A 23369-nucleotide genomic window follows, 5' to 3' on the forward strand; every position below is an offset into this window, starting at 1 on the left:
CCAACATTGCTGTGAGCTGTGGTGTAGGTTGCAGATGAGGCTCAGATCCTGCACTGCTGTGGCTGTGGTATAGGTTTGCAGCTGCAGCTCTGATTCAACCCCAGCTTGGGAACTTCCATATGCCACAGGTATGGCCCTAAAAAGACCAAAAAAAAAAAAAAAACAACCAACCAACCAACCAAACAAAAAAACCCAGTATGGCACTGGCATAAAGACAGACTTACAAGCCAACAGAACAGAATAGAGATCCAAGAAATAAACCCACCCATTAGTCCTAAAACTGTAAAACTCTTAGAAAAAAACACAAGGAAAAGTTTCATGACATTGGGCTTGGAAGTGATATAATGGATATGACGTGAAAAGTAATAGCAGCAAAAACTATCCAGAAAGTGGGCATAGAAGGAACCTACCTCAGCTAATAAAAGCTGTATATGACAAACCCACAGCTAACATCATTCTCAATGGTGAAAAACTGAAAGTATATCCACTAAGATGAGGAACAAAACAAAGATGTCCACTTTCACCACTTTTATTCAACATAGTTTTGGAAATACTAGCCATGGCAATTGGAGAAGAAAAATACATAAAAGTAATCCAAATTGGAAAAGGAGAGCTATCACTGTTTTCAGATGATATGACACTATATCTAGAAAATCCTAAGGACACTACCAGAAAACTGTTAGATCTCATCAGTGAATTTGGTAAAGTCACAGGATACAAAATTAATGCATGGAAATCTATTGTATTTCTACAATATACTAACAAGGAAAGACCAGAAAGAGAAATTAGGGGAACAAACCCATTTACTATTGCATCAAAAAGAGTAAAACACTTAGGAATAAACCAACCCAAAGTGACAAAAGATCTGTACTCTGGAAACTATAAGATAATGATGAAAGAAATCGAAAATGATACAAACACATAGAAAGATATACCATGCTCTTGGACTGGAAAAATCAATATTATCAAAATGATTATACTACCCAAGGCAATCTATAGCTTCAATGCAATCCCTATCAAATTGCCCAATGACATTCTTCACAGAACTAGAACAAAATATTTTAAAATTTGTACAGAAACATAAAAGACCCTGAATATCCAAAGCAACATTGAAAAAGAAAAATGCAACTGGAAGAATCAGGCTTTCTGACTTCAGATTATACCGTAAAGCCACAGTCATCAAACCAGTATGGTACCAGAGTTCTTCAGCTGAACTGAATCTGACTAGCATCCATGAGGACTCAGGTTCAATCCCTGGCCTTGCTCAGTGGGTGAAGGATCCAGCATCATCATGAGCTGTGGTGTACATTGCAGTTGATGCTCAGATCTGGCATTGTTGTGGTGTAGGCCAGTGGCTATAGCTCCAATTTGACCCCTAACCTGGGAACCTCCATATGCTTAGGTGTGGCCTTAAAAGGATAAAAAAATAATAATATGGTACTGACACTAAAACAGAAATATAAATCAGTGGAACAGGATAGAAAGCCCAGAAATAAACCCAAGGACCTGTGGTCAACTAACCTATGATAAAGGATGCAAAAACATATAGTGGAGGAAAGACAGTCTCTTCAATAAGTGGTGCTGGGAAAAATGGACAGCTATACGTAAAGTAATGAAAATAGAACAGTCTCTAACATCGTACAGAAAAATAAACTCAAAATGGATTAAAGACCCAAAAGTAAGGCCATATACTATAAAACTCCTAGAGGAAAACATAGGCAGGGCACTCTTTGACATAAATTGCAGCAATATCTTGTTTGATCCACTTCCTAGAATAATGACAATAAAATAAAAAATAAACCAATAGGACCTCATTCAACTCAAAAGCTTTTGCACAGAAAGGAAACCATAAGAAAAAGAAAAGACAACACACAGGATGGGAGAAAATCTTTTCAACCAATGCAACTGTCAAGGGCTTAATTTCTAAAATATACAAACAACTCAACAATAACAAAACAAACAACCCAGTTGAAAAATGGGAAGACCAAAATAAACATTTCTCCAAAGGAGACATTTAGATGACCACTAGGCATATGAAAAGATGCTCAACAGCACTAATTATTAGAGAAATGCAAATCAAAACTACAATGAAGTACCACTTGACACCAGTCAGAATGGCCATCATTAATAAGTCTATAAATAAATGCCGGAAAGGGTGTGGAGAAAAAGTAACCTTCCTACACTGTTGGTGGGAATGTAAATTGGTACAACCACTATGGAAAACAGTATGGAGGTTCCTCAGAAAACTAAATATGGAACTACTATATGATCCAGCAATCTACTCCTGGTCAAATATTCAAACAAAAAGATAATCCAAAAAGATACATGCACCCCTATGTTTATTCCAGCACTATTCACAATAGCCAAAACATGGAAACAATCTAAATGTCCATCAATAGATGAAAGGATTAAGATGTGGTACATATACACTATGGAATACTACTCAGCATAAAAAGAACAAAATAATGCCATTTGCAGCAACATGGGTGTAACTATAGACTCTCAAACTAAGTGAAGTAAATCAGAAAGAGAAAGACAAATACCATGTGAATCAATTATATCTGGAATCTAAAATATGGCACAAATGAATCCATATACAAAACAGAAACAGACTCACAGACATGGAGAACAGACTTGTGGTTGCCAAGGGGGAGGGAGGAGGGAGTGAGATGGACTGGGAGTTTGAGGTTAGTAGATGCAACCTATTACATTTAGAATGGATAAGTAATGAGGTCCTACTGTATAGCACAGAGAATTATATCCAATCTCTTGGGATAGACCATGATGAAAGATAATATGAGAAAAAGAATGTATGTGTGTGTATATATATGTATATGACTGGGTCACTTTGCTGTACAGAAGAAATTGGCACAACATTGTAAATCGACTATATTTTGATAAAAAGCACTAGCAATAAATAAATAAATAAATGAGTAGGACTACATCAAACTAAAAAGCCTCTGTATAGAAAAGGAAACAATCAAAATGAAAAGGCAACTGACAAAATGGGAGATCATATCTGATAAGAGGTTCATATCCAAAATATATAAGAACTCATACAACTCAGTAACAAAAAACCTAACCCAATTCAGAAATGAGCTAAGGATCTGAATAAACATTTCTCCAGAGAAGACACATTAATGGTGAACAGGTATATGAAAAAAAAAAAAACCTCACCATCATTAATTATCAGGGAAACACAAATCAAAACCACAAATCAAAACACCCATCAGAATAATTATTATTAAAAAAAGAAAAAGACAAGTATTGGTGAGGATGTGGAGAAATTGGAGCCTTTGAACAATTGGTGGGAATGCAAAATGTTGCAGCCACTTTGGAAAATGCTATGAAGATTCCTTAAAAAATAAAAAATAGAGCTACCATGTGATTCAACAATCCCACCTCTGGATATTTATCCAAAAGGACTGAAAAAAGATCTTGATCTTGAAGAGATATTAGCACTCCCATGTTCACTGCAGCACTATTCACAATAGCCAAGATGTGGAAACCAACTAGATGTCCACCAACAAATGAATGGATAAAGAAGATGTGGTATTTATATACAATGGAATATTAGCTTTAAAAAAGAAGGAAATTCTGTAATATATGACATTACAGATAAATCTTGAAAACATTATGCTGAGTGAAATAAATCAGCCACAGAAGATAAATATGGCATGATTCTATTTATATGAGGATCCAAAATAGTAAAATCCATAAAGTCAAGGAGTAGAATGTTGGTTGCCTAATGCATACCCTCTAAGCCTCCCACCCTTGGGTGTTTTTTTGTGAGTGAGTCTTCAGTACAGTCATGATAGAAACAACAAAGCAGTTGAATCAGTTGCAGTTGAGACAACAAAGCAGTTGAATCAACTGCAGTTGAGTCAACAAAGCAGTCTTCAGTATGATTGTAATAGAATCATGATAGAATCAACAAAGCAGTCATACCAGATTCTGCTTCTGTAGCTAGGTATAGTGGAAGAGGTGTAGTCTAGTGGAAAGCCATATGAAAAAGAGTCTTCATATGAGGGAAGTCATGAATCCCATAGCACTGCAGCCTGAGATGAGGTACTTTTGGAAGTTGGTTTTGGGTAACACTAGTTGGAAAGTATTGCATTTCATTAATTCTAAGATGCATTAAAAAAAAAAAAAAACCCTTGGAGTTCCCGTTGTGGCTCAGCAGAAACGAATCCAACTAGGAACCATGAGGTTGCAGGTTTGATCCCTGGCCTCGCTCAGTGGGTTAGGGATCCGGCGTTGCCATGAGCTGTGGTGTAGGTCACAGATGCGGCTTGGATCCAGCATTGCTGTGGCTATGGCGTAGGCCAGCAGCTGTAGCTCTGATTCAACCCCTTGCCTGGAAACCTACATCTGCCACAGGTGTGGCCCTAAAAAGACAAAAGACTGAAAAACAAACAAACAAAACAAACCCCAAAACATCTTAACATCTTTGAATTTGGGGTGAATCTTAAAAAACTGATGATTGTTAATAGTTGACAATGGTTTTTCTTAGTGGTATATAAACAATAGTTCACCTTAACATACTGCTATGTGGTATGCAGGCAATGAGAAGAAAATAGAAATATGCCAAAATGATTTGCAGATCTTTGATATCTGATTCCCTATGGACCCACGAGGAAACTCTGGCAAATGCCATCTCCATCTACTTCAAATGAGTAGGCAATAAAAATTAGGTAGAGTGATAAACATCATACTCAAATAATGCCATGAGCACACATTTGTTTAAAATTCCTGGAGACACTTACCTGGGCTCAAAGTCATTGTCTTTTACAACACACTCCTTCTTCTCAGGCACGCTGCTCCAGGTCCTGGGATCAGCTAGATCCACCAGAGCTTTGGCATTTAGCAACCCAAATCCAAACCGACTGTTCACCATCAAGCCTGCTCCATTCTTTTTCCATCCAGGATTATTTGCCAGTGGGTCATACTCAGAGGTCCAGACAACCAGGTGTTGCATATCTCGCCAGGTGAGATTTGGACTAGACAGGAAGTAACCCAGAGAATCTTTCAAGGACAAAATGAAGTTTCCTTGCAAAAGTAGATGATAAAAACAAGCATTTTCATTCAGAGATTATGAGGTACTTTTTGCAACTGTACTTTTGAAAATCTAGTGTGTATTTCTTTTGGTATGTCTTTCATTCAGAATTAAAAATACAGACCTGAAAACTCCTCATACTACTTAAGATCTTAGTATAAGTAAAATTCGATTTTCAGCATTGTAGAAATGTAGGACTTGGTCCCTGATTTCTAATTACTTATATTTACCTGGAACAAAAATTAAAAATGACACTTTGTGTCCTCCAGTCTTCTGTCCATTAACAGCCTTAGTATTTTCAGCATTATGAAGAGGTCTTGACTTCCTTCTTAGGAAGACTCAGATTTAGACACAAGCTGGCTACCTACTCTTAATTTTTTGTGTGTGTCTTTGTACATCACAAGTGTCAGGAAGCTCTTAACTACTTGAGATCATTCTTATACAGTACTATGCTGAACAGTGTGGGGCTATTCAAAGAGGTAGTTCATGTCTCTAAGAAGCTTATAACCCAGTAAAAGAACTAAGTCTTTTAACAACCATGTCTGTTGAATGCTGTACTCTTAGCATAATGTATTTCAGAACTTTAGAGGAGAAAGAATTCTTTGTGGATGGAAAGATCTAGAAAGGCTTTTATAGGAGGAGATATTTGAGTTGAACTTTAAAGAGTGGGTCAAGAAGTGGAGAGAACAGGGAATGAGGCAAAGGAGTAAAACCTCCAAGGGGGGTAAGTTCAGGGTATGGCCAGAGCACAGTGAGTGGTCTGGTCTACTGGATCAGGAGAGAGGAGAGGCAGAGCCCTGAGCCAGTAAGAACCATCGAGGATTTCTGAGCAAGGAAATAGGTAATCAAAACTCTTGATAAAATTAATTTTGCAGCAATATGAAGGTAAATCCATGATGCATGGGACTATTGGGTCTGTCATAATGAAGATGAAGCTTTTCCTGATCACTCTATTTAAGATTTCAATTCTCCTCAAATATTCCTGAGCCTTCTTAACCTACTATATGTTTGCTTTTTCTTTTAGAGTGCTTATCATCTTCTCACATAGTGAGCAACTCATCTGTTTTGTATGGGTTTTTTTGTTGTTGTTATTTTGTTTTTTTGGGGATGCACCACAGCATATTGGGGTTCCCAGGCTAGGGGTTTAATCAGAGCTGTAGCCATTGGCCTATACCACAGCCACAGCAGCACCAGATCTGAGCTGTGTCTGTGACCTACACCACAGCTCACAGCAAAGCCAGATCCTTAACCCACTGAGCAAGGCCAGGAATAGAACCTGCATTCTCATGGATGCTAGTCAGATTTGTTTCTGCTGAGCAAACAAGGGGAACTCCTGTTTTGTGTGTTATTAATGTCTGTCTCCCCTTCCAGAAGCAGCTGAGAAAAAGGCTGAAATTTTTTTTTTTTGTCTTTTTATGGCCACACCTGTGACATAAGGAAGTTCCCAGGCTAGGGGTCAAATCACAGCTGCAGCTGCCAGCCACAGCAACGCAGAATCCAAGCCACATCTGTGACCTGTGCTTCAACTTGCAGCAATCCCAGATACTTAACCCACTGAGCAAGGGAAGGGATTGAACCTGTGTCCTCACAGACACTAAGTTGGGTTCTTAACCCACTGAGCCACAACAGGAGCTCCAAGGCTAAGATGTTTATTCATCTTCTTGTTAGATGTATACCAAGCACTCAGAAGAATGCTGGTCACAGGGTATGTACTGAGGAAATATTAGTTGGATGATTAAATGCGTCTAGGCATAACTTGCCTTAAATACAATTTTAAAACTTAACTGCTACCAGTTATTAGTTATTAGTCTTTCAAGATCTCAAGGTTTTCCTTACCTTTGAGAACTGTGCTGTTTCTATGAAGTCAGTCAAGCATTATTTAATAAATAAATGCCGAACTGTTTAGACCTCAGAGTTTCTGTCTTACCACCAGGTTGTGAAACAGCCATCAGGGGAATCTGACCAATTTGCTATTTTCTCCCCAGAGCCAACAATGTACTGGTTTAACAATCCCCTGGTGACAAGGAAGAGGTGGTGCACATCCTAGGCACTGAGGAGTCTGTTCCTTAAAAACCCAGGGCTCACCACAGGTATTACAAAGGCTCTATCTGGTGGGCCTCACCGGGAGGCAGTCCTTGCCCAACCAGCCTGGGTGCACAGCGATCTCTGAAGGGAGCTGCAGTCAAATACTCAGGCCCTCCTCCTCCTTGGTCAAGCTCTTCCCATGTTTACATTCCTAGGTCTCCTTATCTGAGGCCTTGGGCAAAGGTCTTCTTCAGGCGCCTCAGCCAAGGCCTCCTTATGGAGGTAGGAGGGAGAAACCTTGAAGATATTTCTCCCCACTCTGACGCAGTACCCAGTACTTCTCCACTCTGAGGCCTTCTCCCTCCCCTCCCCCCACCCCACCTGAGACCATACAACTACCCCAGCCTGTTTTCGGAGCTCCCTCAACAATGATATGACCCTCAGAGTTCCCGTCGTGGCGCAGTGGTTAATGAATCTGACTAGGCACCATGAGGTTGCGGGTTTGGTCCCTGCCCTTGCTCAGTGGGTTAAGGATCTGGTGTTGCCATGAGCTGTGGTGTAGGTCGCAGACGCGGCTCAGATCCTGCGTTGTTATGGCTCTGTGTAGGCCAGTGGCTACAGCTCCGATTGGACCCCTAGCCTGGGAACCTCCATATGCCGTGGGAGCGGCCCTAGAAAAAGGCAAAAAGTCAAAAACAAAACAAAGCAAAAAAACAATGACACAACCCTCATGTCCATGCTTTCATCTGACCCTCACCTGGTGTGCTTTTCCATGAGGGATAGTGGAACGGTGGGAGTCAGTGTATGCTCTGATTTTAGATTCTGTCTTATTAATACCATCACATTAAGCGATGAAAGGCTTAACTCTTTCATTTTGGGTGTGTTGCTTTAAAGATACTCTGACACCTGGCAGCTCAGCACACTCTCTCTTAGCTCAGCTGAGCTACAGAGCAACATAACACTTAACCCCAGAGAGTGACTGACAGAGGCCTTAGAAAGACTCCAGTTCAGTGATTCTCATGGGTTCAAATGGCTCGCCTCATAATCACCTGGGACACTTGTAAATAATGAAAAATCTTGAGTCTCACCCTTAACTTACTGAATCAAAATATCTCAGGGAAGGGCATGATTTTATACTTATATTTGAAAAAAACTAGCTAGTTTTGTTATAGCTAAAATAAAAGGAGTTGAAGGATATAATTAATTAAGGCAATCAGAAGTCATTGGGGTCCAAATAGGGAGTACTAGAAGGTGCATTAAATTCTATTCTACTACCCAGGGCCTTTGTGACCTTAAGCAAGCCACTCCATCTCCCTGGACCTGAATGGACTCACCTATAAGATGAGAGGGCTGAACATGACAGTCTTCAGAATTCCTTATTATTCAGACCTCCAATCTGCCCAACATCATATATACTTCATTGTAGATCTTGTTTCTACAGTGGTCATCCCACACTGAGGAACAATTGAGCAGAAATAGCTATTTTCTCAATGTAGAAACAAACTCTGGCCTCAAGCACTTTATTGAAATGCTTGCTCCTTTCTAGTCTTTTAAAGGGAGCTTTAGGTAAAAGCCTCTTATTAAGGTAGTCAGTGGGCAACACACCGACTTCCCATTTGGACTATCAGTGTGAGCAGGGGTGGGAGTGGAGGTGAGAATGTGTCCTGAGGAGGAATACCACATGGTCTTGACAATCGTGATCAAACGCAAAGCACAGATTTTCTACATTTCTATAGTTAGAATATTTGTTTTATATCTAGTTGCAGGCTTTAAATTTTCTTTCACCTATTCTTTGCAAAATATTCAAAGAGGCTTCATTCTCATGCAATTAGGAAAATTAAGCCTATTTTCCTAAGTTATTTTTCATTTGGGTGATTGCGTTTCATAAATGAAGCTTCTAACAATAGTGCATCTCAGTCCTGACAGCCTTCCTCTGTTAATTAGCATCTCGCTCCTCAACAGCAGCCACAATAATTAAATTTTTAAAAACTGCATTGGGTTGCTAATCAAGGATATGTTTATAGAAAATAAAGGCTTTGGAATTAAACATTGAAATTAAGCATTGCTTCTAATTAGAACAGTGTAGGTAAAGTAATCTGGAGACAAAAATCTAAAGAGAAAAATCTTAGAGGCTACATGGTTTAGCCTCTAATCACAACTAGCTAAGCCTAGATGTTGAAGATTTTCTAACCCGCAGACTTTTCAACATTTTACAATCCACTGAGTCAAGGATTTCTTTTATGTGCTTTATCCAAACACAACAAGCAACCTTGAAAGTCTGTTTCCCTTCCTCCAGCCTTTAATGGAAACAGAAGATTGGCTAATCTATTTGTTTAATACTTCCAAAGGTGTGAAGGGATCCAATGTTTCACTTTTTCTTCTTTATTAAAAATTATTCTGATTCTTTCCCCTGCTCTCAAGACACATTAGTGTTTGCTATCTTTCTTAGGTGTAAAGGTACCATAGGCATTTAACCAAGAATTCCTGTGTGTGTCTGTGTGTGTGTGTTTCCAGGATATGCCTGTTATGTACCTCAAACACTTCTACATCTAGTTTCAAAGAAGTTCACAGACCCCTTGAAACTCATCCATGTATTTTGTCACAATCCATGGAGCCCCTGCTTTATATACAGCCCATTAGAAATGAATGAGACTAATGAAGCTAGATCATTCTTCGATCATGTTCTCCTTATACAGTAAAAGGTTTTAAATTTTAGAAATCAGAGACTACAATTTAAAAATTTCAATTCTTAGTCAAATTAACATTACATCTGTTCAACTAGATGGTTGTTTACTATTCTGGTCCCTGGACAAAGATGGGCTGGGCCTGCCTAATTATATCTACGTGCATCTATAGGTGTTGAGTAGGAAAGACAAAATTTTAAACATGGTTTCCTTTTAAAAGCTCCCTGGAGCTAAAAGCTTATATTCTAAAATCGTAAATATCATGATCTTGTTTCACCACCTATGTGTAACTACTTGCCTTCATAAAACCTTATTTTCTTCTGCTCTGGACCTCTTACCACCAACCTTAGCAATTCATGTTAGATGATCTATATATGCTGACACCTTCCATTTCAAACTGGAAAATCTTCCAAAGGGAAGAGGTTTGAAAAAAAAATGATATGACTGACCCCTCCATTTTATAGATGATAAATTGAGTCCTCAATTGGAGGTTAATCTGCCTAAAGGTAACACAGTGATATGCCCAGAACTTGAAGCCAGATGTTCCTTACACTTTTCACTGCTTAGATTATTTCCTCTTAAATTTGCTTTGGGTCTGCTGATACCAGTCTCAGCTTGTGTTCATAGACTTTGCCCTCTGTCCATCTCCTTCCTGTTACAACCGTACTCAGATTCAACAGAGCTTTTCTGTTGGCTCCAAGAGCTTCAAAGTACCCTGTGTTTCTCTTTTTTTCTTTTCTTTCTTTCTCTTTTCTTTCTTTGGTCTTTTTAGGGCTGCACTTGTGACATGGAATTTCCCAGGCTAGTGGTTGAATCAGAGTTATAGCTGCCGGCCTACATCACAGCCACATTAGATCTGAGCTGCATCTGTGATCTACACCACAGCTTGCGGCAATGCTGGATCCTTAACCCACTGAATGAGGCCAGGGATCGAACCCACATCCTTATGGGTACTAGTCAGGTTCATTACCACTGAGTCATGATGGGAACTCCCAGAGTACCCTCTCTTTCTGATTGGACACCTGGATTTGCTTTTTCCTTATCAGGTATCTTTCCAGCCCCTCTGCGTAGGTAAATTCTTGGTATGAGCTTTGCTAGGCTGTCTGTTTGGCCTCCGTGGCCATCTCATCCCAGGTCCCAAGTCACATCCCAGGGACTAAACCACAGCTCCCCAGGGCTCCTGGAGCCATGCCAGGCTCTCCTCAGCAACTTCAGAGCATTACCAGCTATGGCACAGGCCAAGGTGTTCTCCTGTTCTGCTATTGTGAACCTCATCTACTCAGCATGACAGGAGGGGACTGCTTTGCACTCTCTCTAGAGACTATGGATGTTCTTCTAGGATAACTTCCTTATTAGGAAGGAGAATAGTAATTGCAAGTTTAAACACTTTCTCTGTCATGCAACCATAGCACCTGACTTGACATTTAAAGATTTCTCACCATACAACATCAGAAAACAGGAAAGAGGATGAATAAAAAGCTGTGGATATACAATGTGAGAGAGACTTTTCCTCTCTATTAAGTATTGGACTTTTGGATAACTGTTATGAGGGAAAATGTGTTGCAAAATCCCTTTTTAATAACACACACTAAAATAAACTCCAAGGGGACTTAGGACATCAATATGTAAAGAAACCATAATAAAAGTCATGTAAATAAATGTGTATATAATTTGGGATTGTAAAGATTTTTCTGAGCATAAAAAAGGAAAAAAAGCCTTAAAGAGACCAACAGATATAACAATACATGTATTAACTTCATTACATTAAAAACTATATATATAAAATCAAAAGGTAAATGCCAAGCTAACCAAGCATTGATAGCTTTTCTAACTAAGGCCATAAAACAAAATCAAGGTCATAAATAGCAATCATAGATAGTAAATGGAATGGCCAAGGAATATAAAATACTGAGCATCATTAATAATGAAATAAAAGCATATAAAGATGAGATACCATTTTTACCTATCAAAGTAGCAAACATTTTAAAAGATAATAAAAGTAGCTTTGATAAGGGTTTGGGAAACTGGTACTTTCATACATGTCCTACTGGTGCGAATATAAAATGGTACAGTATTTCTAGACAGTAACTTTTTAACATGCATCAAAATGATTAAAACATATGTGTGCTTTGACCCCCAAATTCCCAATTGTGAGTGTTTATCTTAAGGCAGCTATCAGAGAAGAGTTAATATCTATGGACAAGGGAGGTCATTTAAGCATGATTAGATGACTTTAATAGAATTTGCATTTATATCATGCTATATTACTAAAAGATAAAAATCCTGACTTTAATTTTTGTGTCTCCTGATGTGTTATATCAGCTCTAGGACTGGGCTTATGCAATCTAAAAAAAAAAAAAAAAGAAAAGGATGCTTTATAAACTTGTTATCTGCTGATATTTTAGCTCACTGTCCTCTGTGTGCAACTTGTCTAATACTATCCATGGGAAATTATCTGGATAAAGTCTTTCTTGGTGGGAATAAACAGAAATGAGAAGGCCTTGCAGGTGAATGGGAGGAGGGTTGGGAGAACATGAGTTTTTAAAGGTCAAGGAACATTGATTAGGCATGAAAAAGTACTCTTAATGTAGAGTGGATTTTAAAAAATTACAAAATACTGTGTGAATTAAGATCCCAATTTCATAAGATAAGCTTATGTATTAAATCTATATTGCAATGTTAACAGGAAGAGAGGTTATTTTTAAAATTATGTTTTATAGTTTTCTACTTGACCATGTCTTTAGATAATAATAGATGCTATTAAAAAGAAGGAAGAGAAGCAGCCTTAGGACAGATGATGAGAAGCTCTCTGGGCCTTACTTTGCTTCCAGGGCCAGAGCGAAGATGCCAGCAGCCAGGGGTGCAGAGGCCGAGGTGCCTGTGTGGGTCTCTGTGCAGTCATTGTGCAGGTCAGCACTCGTCTGGGAAGCATCCAGGAAGGAAAGAAACGTGGGAGAACATGTGAGGAGTATGATCCTGTCCCCGGGGGTTAACCCTACCGAGGGCCGCATCTGCTGTGATCAGGAAGCCCAGCTGATTCGATTCCCTACTTCCTCCTCCAAACCACAGGCGGATGTTTGCCATCTGCTGATATTTTAGCTCACTCTCCTCTGTATGCAACTTGTCTATAATTCTGGCATGAGGATGCCTTTTCTGGGGATGAAGTACTCCCACTGTGAATATTTTCTCTTCTGAGATTCCCAAACGAAATGCTGTCTGTAAAAAAGGGACTGTTTCAAAAATCACTGTGAATCATGCTGGCCCATTAATCATCAGGTCCATTGTGTTTGGCCTGGCATATTTAGAAATTCTGCCTCACGCACCGTTCCCTTTTGCCTTTAGATTGACATTTGACTGCCTCTTCAGCACAAGGATGTAAAGCTGACCTGATTCTGGCCACTTGAACTACTTACTTGCAATGTCTACTGTGTAGTTTGCACTCACTGTTGATGTAATCTGATGGTTTTGAGTTAGTGTCATATTTGAACTTGGATGAAAATGGTGAATTTTTCAAGTGAAAGTGTGCTGAACTTAGATCCAGGCTTACATTCTAAACCTGCCACTCAGTAGATGTGTCCGATGGGCAAGTCACTTGGTTTCCCCATCTGTCAAATGAGGTTGATATTTCTTGACTCATATTCTGAAGCTGAAGTGAGATCCTGTCTGTGAAAGCATTTTCACGCAATGTTACTGCACATAAGGATTTACCCAGGCTAATTTTAGCTTAATGAAGAGGCTGCTGAGACAAAGGGAAGAAACCGAACAGACTTCCCATTAGTCTGCCATAAGGACCACTGTGTTGCTGGTTGAACAAGTAAGTTAGGCCAAAGGATTACTAACAAGATACCCACCCACGCACTCACACTATGGTTTTTAGCTAGCAACTTCAATGTGTGGGAGGGAGGTGTAAAAAAATAATTTGTTCTATTATCACCTCCTTTGGCTTCCCACTTGGAGTTGCTGAATATCTCAACTTATGGTGGCTCTGTTTCTCCGAGGGCTGCGGAAACAAGCTTGCCCTTTTTACCTGTTGACGCAAGTAAGCCCCCAGAGATGACTCTGCTGAGGAAGAGGTTTGCGTAAGACAAAGGCTATGTTATTGCAACTGTCTCAAATAGAATCCACCAGCTGTCTCTTCTGTGGCTGATTTACCTAAGGAGGGATGATCTCTACAAAGATGGAAAATCTTCCTCCTACTGCAGAGTAGAGTGGCTCAGATGAGAGATAGTCTATGAAACGGTGACTCTGAAATGCACAACAGGCCATGTTCTGAAAAGCCACTCTGGACATCCACAGGGACATCAAGAGTCAGGGGCTGTGCATGCAAGTGGGGCACATGGCCCAGAGGCGCCTTTCAAAGGCTACAAGATATGCCTGCCTTAAAGAACCCCTGGTAGAATGTCATTGTCTATTTGAGTAAATGGCGATGTGGGCATGAGAGGGCATCAGGGCTTCTAAGTTGAGACCACAATTTTACTGTCTAAACTAGAGTGGGTTGTAGAAACAGGGAGAGTTCTAGAATAGTGATCCAGTATATAGATCATAGTTCTGACAGTTTTGTTGAGATGCCATTAATATGAATTTTACACACATTCCAAGGGCTGATTATTAGGGGGTCTAATAATCTAACTGGATCATGATCTGTTATCTTATTGAGATTAGCATCTCTATCCTTTAGCTAGTTGGTTCTTTCTGTGTCAGCATTAAATTTGAAACTTTACATTTTTAAATTAAAACTGCCTTTGTTTTCAAAGCCCCCGAATAGCCCTTCATCACCATGCCCTTGAAGGCAAATCCAATAATTGCCCTTGGCAGTCTGACTCATGGAAGTGAAGGCACAGCCAAGCGTGGGCTGGAGATGCTCTCTGAGCATATAACCTTCCAGAGCTGCTTATGTGGATGCTGAGAAGTTCATCTCGGGGGAAATTTAGACTGTTATTTTTCTGCAGGTCGCCGTTCTTAGGAGACATAGTTGGTGTATGCGCTGTATTTTTATCGTCTGTTAAAGGGCAAGTCAGGCATTTTCCCTGCTATTAAAGGATCAACAAGTACAGGGGTGATAAAGCCCCTACAACTCTGAAATCTCCTTTAAGGCGGTTTTCAGGGAGGCATCACACAAGCTGAACAGACATTTGGAGTCTCGACTGAATATAATGACAGGTTGGTGGCTTCTCAGGGCTGAGTTTAGAAATGACAGAGAGGCAGCATTTTCTTGGCAGTAGCGTCATTATCCCTGAGAGAGATAACTTCCCAATATATTCTCCTCTTTCAAGTGAGTAAAATGTGAGTCTCCCCAACTGAGACATCAAGCTTAAGGAAACCAATTTACCCAAAGGATCCTTTTGAAGACAAGCCATGCTCTCCTACATAAGCAGAGAGAATTAGACAAAAGCGCAACGTACGATTCGCTGGTCGGTGTAATCCCCACTGCTGTACGAGGTGGCCAGTGTGGAGGAGCACTTCTCAGCATACCAGGGGGATAGGCCTTGCTGCGAGGCACTGCTGATGGAGATGGTGTAGATGCTGTCTGTGTACCCATCACAGTCACAGTTATCTCCCTGACGTCCCCCATTTCCAGAAGCCCAGACGAAGATAGAGCCCTTTCCTTGTCTCCCCTAAAGGAAAAGCCAGATTATATCACATCTGTTATCATAGATTGGGGTCCGTGTCACACCCCAATAAAATCTCTAACAAATAGATGCAGGAAGTTCCCAGAGACATTAACTTGGAGTCTGTTTCCACTCCAGGTACTCCAGCATCTATGTTGAAACTCTCGAAAGACTGCATGTTCTAAGCCCCTGGGCACTGGAGCTGCCAGAGCCTCCTTCATCCCCACCCTTTCTGGAATGGCACTGAGTGAGTATTTCTCTTTCTTTTCTTTTTTATGTGGATTCATAATGGCTTATAGCATATGCTTATAATTTTTTCACTCTTCCCTCGGCTTATGTCACTATGCTTGAATCTTTGAACTTCCTCTCTTTCTTTCTGCTTGAATCTTCTGGCTGACTGATAGAATGACAAAATCAGGCATTATTCAGATGTGCTTTGCAGCTGCATTAAAAGGGACTCTTCAATTGAATGGAACTCGTCAAGGCTACTCTTTCTATGATTTTTCAATTTGTGCTCTCCAAAGTTTCTACTTTTATTTCATCCTGCACAGAATCCTTAGAATCCTGGCGAGAATGCATTAAACCTCAGTGACAGAGCAACACAGCCAAGGCACAAGTAATCATCAGGCACGTGCAGAGAGGGAAGCGCCACATTGCTATAGTTAAGGATGCATTTTCAGAGTATTTGAAAGAAGTCTGGGTGATAGTTTACCTAGTGTAGAAATCCAAAAGCAGCAGGAAAATGAGAAAGGACATATCTGGAGTACTTTTTGAAGTAAATGTTCTAGGGGTAATGAATATCAGTTGAATGTCAGATCCATCTGGGAAAAACTCTCTTAACCCTTAACTTCCATCCCTCTCAAGAATGATTTGGCTTTCTAAATGCAGTTCAGGAGGTGCCATCATGGTGCAGTGGAAATGAATCTGACCAGGAACCATGAAGTTGCGATTAGATCCCTGGCCTCACTCAGCCGGTTAAGGATCTGGTGTTGCCGTGAGCTGTGGAGTAGGTCACAGACACGGCTTGGATCTCATGTTGCTGTGGCTGTGGCTGTGGCCGGTGGCTACAGCTCCGATTAGACACCTAGCCTGGGAACCTCCACATGTCGTGGGTGTGGCCCTAAAAAGACAAAAAAACAAAAAAAAAAAAAAATGCAGTTCAAATCATAAACAACAAGAAATTCATAACCATTTCTGTGCATATAAACTAAGTGTTCTTCCCTTCCCCCCATATTTAAACAGTCAAGTTTCACTTCAAGTGGGTTTATTTTAAGCATCTCACCTGTTTGACACCATATTCAAAAGCCTTCTGGGCTAGTCGGCCAGGCCCTTCCACAGTTTTCCCATCATCATTAGGGCCCCAGCTTGCACTGTAAATATCCACATGTCCAGGATTAAATCCAATTGAGCTGGCTTCTATAGCATCAGTCACAATGCCATCCAGCATTCTTATGCCTGAACAGCAAAATAGACAAATACATACATCAGTGTCAATGTATATGTAGAATGGCACAATGCTCTTAATAATTGTTTTAAAAGGACCCCCCAAAGAGTCAAAAACAGGGTAACCATTGTATGTCCCACATGCCTGTGACCCAGCTGCTAACAGCATGGCAGGAAGATACTAGTCACTGTCTCCATAAGCCTTCTTATCTGCCCTTTAGAGGTAACTCTATGCGCTGGGCAGTGGCCATAGTTGTGGTTGGTTAAGAAATGTCTCCCTTCCCTCTACTGCCCTAATAACCTGAAAATGACAGGATCTCTTTCAGAAAGAGGCATCAACAGCCGCCTTTCAACATGCCTGCTCATAACTCTACCACAAATGGCTGTGGCCCAGCCAGTGTCTTAGAGAGAATTCTGCACAGGAAGCTCTGCAGCTTGAAAAGACCTACTTACAATAGGAAACTAACAAATAGGGAAAGAACTCTTGTTCCTAAGCACTGATTAAAAATAACCCAGAGGCCATTCTTTTATGTGTTTGCTAAGAAACATTTTCAAGGAACATGCTTCCTTTTCTTCTAAATAATCTCAAGGATGAAATCATTGCCATGTATTTCACTCCTCAGGGGGAATCATTTTTCATCAGGGGAAGGCAGATGCGGTAGCTTTTTGTGCTTTCCAACAGGCTGTCACCCATCATCAGACTCATGTATTCAAGGGCCAGGAAGGCAAAAGCAATTTAGACAGATATAGGCATCTACCTGGTTATTCCTGGCTGCAGGCTAATAGTGCAATGGAGTGCACAGCCTTAGATTTTCACACTATTATTTACTCTGGAGCATAGGTAAAAGAACATGTAGTTGACATGACTAGTTGAAGTCATACTTATTTTTTAAAATTGTTCAAAATGTATTTGGGGGAAAAAAATCCCATCTCTGCTATGTACTAGCTCTGCGATCTTGGGCAAGCCACTTAACTTCTATGTGCCTCAGTTTCTTCAACTGTAAAATGGGGATGATAACAGCTCCTGTTCATTCAGGATGTACTATATGTAGCAACCATTCTCAGGCCTAAAAGTATGAACTAGTCTATCCTTATGACAACCATCTTAGGTGGGTGCTGTAATACTCCCCATTTTAAAGGGAGAGAGGTTAAGACCAGATAGGGACAGTGATTTGCCCAAGGCCACACAGCTCAAAACTGGAGAAATGAGCCTTGAATCTCAGAAATCCAGAATTCAAATCCATGATTTTAACCACTAGGTTACACTGCCTATAAGGTCTTGTAACATAAATGATGGACATATAGTAGGTATGTTTTAGTTTCCTTGAGAAATCTTGCTTCTGATTCCTCTTCTATAAAATGAAGGGATGAGATGATTCTCTCACAAACTATAGCTACTTAGTTCATCATGACTTAAAAAGTACATTCTTTTCCTAGATGATTATGTACTTTGTGGTCCTGCCTTCATTTTCTTTAAATTAACATGGCACTTTGATGATGATGGTATCAAAGGAATCAGAGATGACACTTAAAATCTAGGAGTGTGCTGTATTAGTGAGAGATGCATTATTTATACCAGGATGTATATATATTTGATTTCTGAAAAGAAATATGAAGCCAAATTCAAGGTCTACTTTTGTAGAGCTTAATGGAGTTTTACTGTCCTTGCTGTGTTCTACAATGTTGTTGTGTTTTAGAAAACAAACTAAATGTAAAGTTTATAGAGTAACCAAGAAAGCCTGAGGTAGGGCTTAGGGCTCGTGTGAAGAGGAGAGACAATTATTTTATTCTCTGTGAGCCCCTGGGGATTCACTCTGCACCCTTCTCCACAGGAAGGTGGATGGCAGCAGTGGCTTCTCTTGTCATCCCATTAGTTTCAGCCAACTGAAGACAGCGGCAGGAGATTGGGGGCGGGGCAAGAGTGAGGTACTCACTCCTGGATCTTCCCTGCCTAGAAGCAGCTCCACTGTTGTACTCAAAGCCATAGCTCCTGTCCAGTGGCTGTCTCCTGTGGCCACAGATTCTCTCTCTAGTTTCCATGACCACGTCCTCCCCTTGCTCCATCAGGCCTATAGGTAGTAACATCTGCTTGTGTTAATTAGTGCCTCTTTGGTGTCCTTTAATTCTTGTCAATAGTTCTTTTATTAAATTGCCCTGTGAAACTTACTATATGTTTACCCATAAAGACACTGATGAAAACAACCAGAGATTCCAAATTCTTGCTCTCATAGATATCGTTCTTCTTCTTACTATAATGAGTAGGCATTCTTTTTATTTTTAAAAAACTTTTCTTTGCTATAAAATAAGGGACTGTAGAATTGAGAGGCAATGTAAGTCTTTGCCTAAATTTACCTCCTCCTTCTGTTCTCTTAGCAAGCACTCAATAACAAACCCTTCTAAATCAGAACACAAAGAAAATTAAATTTGCTTCAAAAGCTATTCAACATTTCTATTCTACCTTACCCCTACAAAGAAGTATTGGCTATACTCAGCTACCATTTTCTAAGAATCCAGATTCATTGATTTGCCTGCAAAACACATTCAAGTCATGCAGCAAATTTTGAAAGGAGTTCATTTTTTCCTCTGGTTGTTGAGAAGTGCCCCCACCCCACCTCACCCCATCACCTTTACACCAGGTAATGCAAGAGTCAAATTAAGGTGCAAAACTACAGGAACAACCCTCTGCTTTACCTCCAACTTTGGAATTGTATGCAACTCCGACCCCACACTTGTGATTATTTGCTTGCATAGCAATTTCTCCTGCACATCTGGTCCCATGTCTGAAGATTAAAAAATAAAGTTTATAAAACATAAATGAGGAAAAACATTGGTTTTGCATATGAATCTATGGCACATGGATATATTAACATTTTGACAGCCTTGTTGCTGGTTTTCCTCTCATCAGTATTAGATGAACTGTAGGTATCAGATGAAGGGCCCAAGTATATGAGTTCAAATTCTAGCTTCTGCCACTAACTGCTGGTGTGACCTTGGGTAAGTTACTGGTCCTCAAAGAGTTGCGGCATCCCACATGAGAATACTTAGAACAGTGGCTGGTATATAGTAAGAACCCAGGATATGTTAGCTATTGATACTTACTATGAATAGCTCTGACACTTTCAGAAACCATCTCAAAGAAATGGCTTCTGCACCATACTTCGTTGCTGTTAAAGTGACTCCTCACTTCTTTCTCACTAGTGACTTCCTTGGATTAGGTTGTCCTGGACCAGTCCTAATAGAATATATAGAAGAGAGTCCCCTCTCAAGCCCTCCACTCCTCCTCTAACCATACACCAAGCTAAAACATCTGAAGATTTTCTGGTACCAAGGATTTGAGATTTTAACAAGATACTACAGGCTATTAGGAAAGTATGGTTCTCCTGCAACTCTGATTGGGAACAGAAGCCTGAACATGACTAGTTTTGCAATAAGAAAAAGAAGGTAATTATTATTGCAGAGCATTTTGGGGAAAAAAATCCATCTCTAAAACAGACCAAAGTCCACCATTAAAGCATCAATTCTGACGTTCTGAGGATAGTGATTGTTTTCTATCTTCTCCCTGACCTCAGGAGGGTCAATAAGTCAAGAGAACTTTAATGTGAACTTGTATATTTCATGACTTTTATTCCATGGTGCATGCATCTGGTAGCAGTCAGTGGAGCCACTGACCAGTTAGGCTGGTTAACTCTGAGCAACTCTGTCAGCCAGCTACTTTTAGACACTACTGTTCTAGACATCTTTTAATTTAGCCCAGCATGAAATGCAAAAACCCCAAATTGAATGGGTCATTTAAAATAAGCCTGTTTTACTTTTCTTATTTTCCCTGAAAACCAAAGATAATTTCCTGGTCTTCTTTCACCAAATGATGTTCCTCCTTTTTGTTAATACTGGATAGGAGTCAATTCAGAACAAAATGAGTATTTTTTTTTTTTTTTTGTCTTTGTTGTTGTTGTTGCTATTTCTTGGGCCGCTCCTGCGGCATATGGAGGTTCCCAGGCTAGGGGTCCAATTGGAGCTGTAGCCACCGGCCTACGCCAGAGCCACAGCAACGCGGGATCCGAGCCGCGTCTGCAACCTACACCACAGCTCACGGCAATGCAGGATCGTTAACCCACTGAGCAAGGGCAGGGACCGAACCCGTAACCTCATGGTTCCTAGTCGGATTCGTTAACCACTGCACCACAACAGGAACTCCCAAAATGAGTATTTTTAATTTGAGGTCTTCTCTACATCTGCTTCTTTTTGGTCTTCTAGCATTTCCCCCTTTTGGGAAATGGCCCTCACTCCTTATGATTCTCTTTCGGTCATGAGGCTTTTACCCCAGACAACTTTTGAGAACTGATACAGATTCTGGGGAAGAGAATTAGACTCTTTTTCCAGAATATTTGCCTTTAATTTCCATGTAGGCCATGTGACTCTTGCTACCATAGAGTCTATTGAGAATAAAGCTAAGTGGAAGTAAGAAGAACGAGGAGATAGAGATGGAGTAATTTGTGTCCAGATGGCATATGATTTGATCTTGCAATGACTGAACGCATAGCAGCATGGCACTTTATGCTTCTTTGATGGATTAGTCCTCTTTGCCTTTGTTGGAAGGAAAAAAATTGTTGCCATCCTCTGGGAAATGTGCTTCTGGAAGTCACCACCACCTGTATTTCCATTTATACAGTATTGGAGAGAGGTACCATGATAGCACAGTCTCCAGACAGAGCTTACAGAATCAACCTGTTGGCATACTTCCCCAGCATTGTACCTCTGGTCCTAAAAATGATGCAATGTGACACCTCCTATTATTGATTTCTCTTTACATACTGAAGACTCTATTCTTAAAAGGTACAGATTCATGATACAAATAGGGGTTGATATATTTTCCTCCTCTTATCCTCACTTCCCACCTCCGCACCTTGAGAAAAAGAGACTTTATCAAAGTGGTTCCTTGTCATTCTTTGTAGACCTGCAGATTTCTTTCCTTAAATCTGGCTCTGAGATAAAAGAACCTCTATTATCTTAGAATGAGAGCCATAACTGGCTTTTAAACAAATTGATTTAAAAAAATTATTCCACAGATAGTTTAAAAACTATTATTGTACCAATTAAAAATATCCTCACAACATGTTATTTAACTAGAAAAATAATCTGTAATTGGTGTTGAAATACTGAATAGAGATTCATGCCAGTTGCACTGTTAAGGTTTTATTATTTAGTGTTTTCTCTTTGGATTTGCAGAAGAGAATTCAAATGCAACTTTTATTAACCTTATTTACATAGTAATAAAGAACAGCAGCAACACAGATAGTTTGGAGAGACAACACCTTTGGAATTGGGAGATAATAGGTCTCTAATTGCTTATAACGATCAAGACAAAATGGGGTCATTCATTTTCTAAATGTAAGGGATTTATTTCTGACAACATGCTAGAAGGGCAAGTATTTTTCACTATACCTTTTGATAAATGACAGAGATGCTACCTTTTTGGTTGATAGTCAAGAGGACCATGAGAGGTATTTTTTGTGTAATTTTCAATAGCATATTCCAAGTTGGCTCAGAAAATTGACTTGTCTCTGTTTCTATTCTTATCAGATATTATTCTTGTCATGTTTCTCACTGAAAAGAAGTCTACTTTAGTTACTAAATGAGAGGACTTGATCATCATCATCATTAGTGTCTTTGTCACTGTCATCGACATCATAGCAAACACTTAACTTTTCCTATGTACCAGGCACTACGCAAGCTAATTACATATATAAACTCATTTAGTCCCCGTAATAATCCAATGACATAGATACTATTATTACCTCTTTTTAGTAGATGATAAAACTGAGGCACAAAGAAGTTATATAATTTGCTCAAGGTCACTCAGCTATTAAGAGGTAGATCTAAGATTTGATCCAAATGTATCTGCAAAGTCTGTACTCTTAAGTATGGGGCTGTGGCATACCACTTCTATGCTATATGAAAGGCCTGTGGTCTGCTATGCTCTGGAGGCTCAGAGTTTTCAGGCATAAAATGACACAATTTTGAGCTACTTCCTTGGGGTCTCTAGAACTCTTTGAGTTTGGGGAAATGTGGTATTTTAAGTATCATGAGTTGAGAATCCCTTTTTTAAGGGGAAAGAAGAGAAACATCTGAATTCCCCTTCTCATGAGTACAAAGACTCTAGAGAATATCACCTCACCAGGTATTCACTTATTATGGATCTACCACACAAGTTATCACCCACATTGGATCCTGGACCAAACCCAGGGCACACTGCCTAGGAGTGAGGTTGATACCGCCAGCTAACAGTCTCCTCAGCTGTACTAACATGGCTGAGAGCAGATTACCCTCTTAATCTTGACCAAGGGAGGTAGAATGAGAGTTGTTGTAATTTCATTCTAAGAATGGCATCCCTTTCTTTCAAGCACTTATTCCCTATTTTCTTAGGAAGTTCTTTTAGGACAGTAGGGACAGAGTCACCATTATAGGAACCAAAATAAAAAAATATAGGCAGAGTGAGGTGATTTCCACAAGGTTACCCTCCCTCCTGGTTATTGGCAAAGCCATCACTACCAG

At 39.9% G+C, this 23369-nt stretch overlaps 1 protein-coding gene and 1 long non-coding RNA gene across 2 annotated transcripts in view; one reads left to right on the top strand and one right to left on the bottom strand.

The window, feature by feature from the left end:
• The window catches only part of LOC106508433 (uncharacterized), a 268215-nt gene that overhangs the window by 21960 nt on the left and 222886 nt on the right, over positions 1-23369 (top strand). Inside the window, exon 2 of the long non-coding RNA XR_014838401.1 lies at positions 15513-15621. This is a non-coding gene — a long non-coding RNA (uncharacterized LOC106508433). The remainder of the gene's footprint in view (positions 1-15512; positions 15622-23369) is intronic.
• The window catches only part of PCSK1 (proprotein convertase subtilisin/kexin type 1), a 46103-nt gene that overhangs the window by 10218 nt on the left and 12516 nt on the right, over positions 1-23369 (bottom strand). The window contains 5 exon segments of the mRNA NM_214038.2: positions 4767-5000; positions 12586-12686; positions 15168-15380; positions 16657-16829; positions 19509-19597. Coding sequence (NP_999203.2) covers positions 4767-5000; positions 12586-12686; positions 15168-15380; positions 16657-16829; positions 19509-19597 — 810 coding nt within the window.

This window comes from Sus scrofa, chromosome 2, assembly GCF_054392235.1.
Source record: "Sus scrofa isolate SSC_HxYL_T2T_F1_AM1 chromosome 2, Sscrofa_HxYL_maternal_Yorkshire_Landrace_v2.0, whole genome shotgun sequence".
In the NCBI taxonomy this organism is placed as follows: Eukaryota; Metazoa; Chordata; class Mammalia; order Artiodactyla; family Suidae; genus Sus; species Sus scrofa.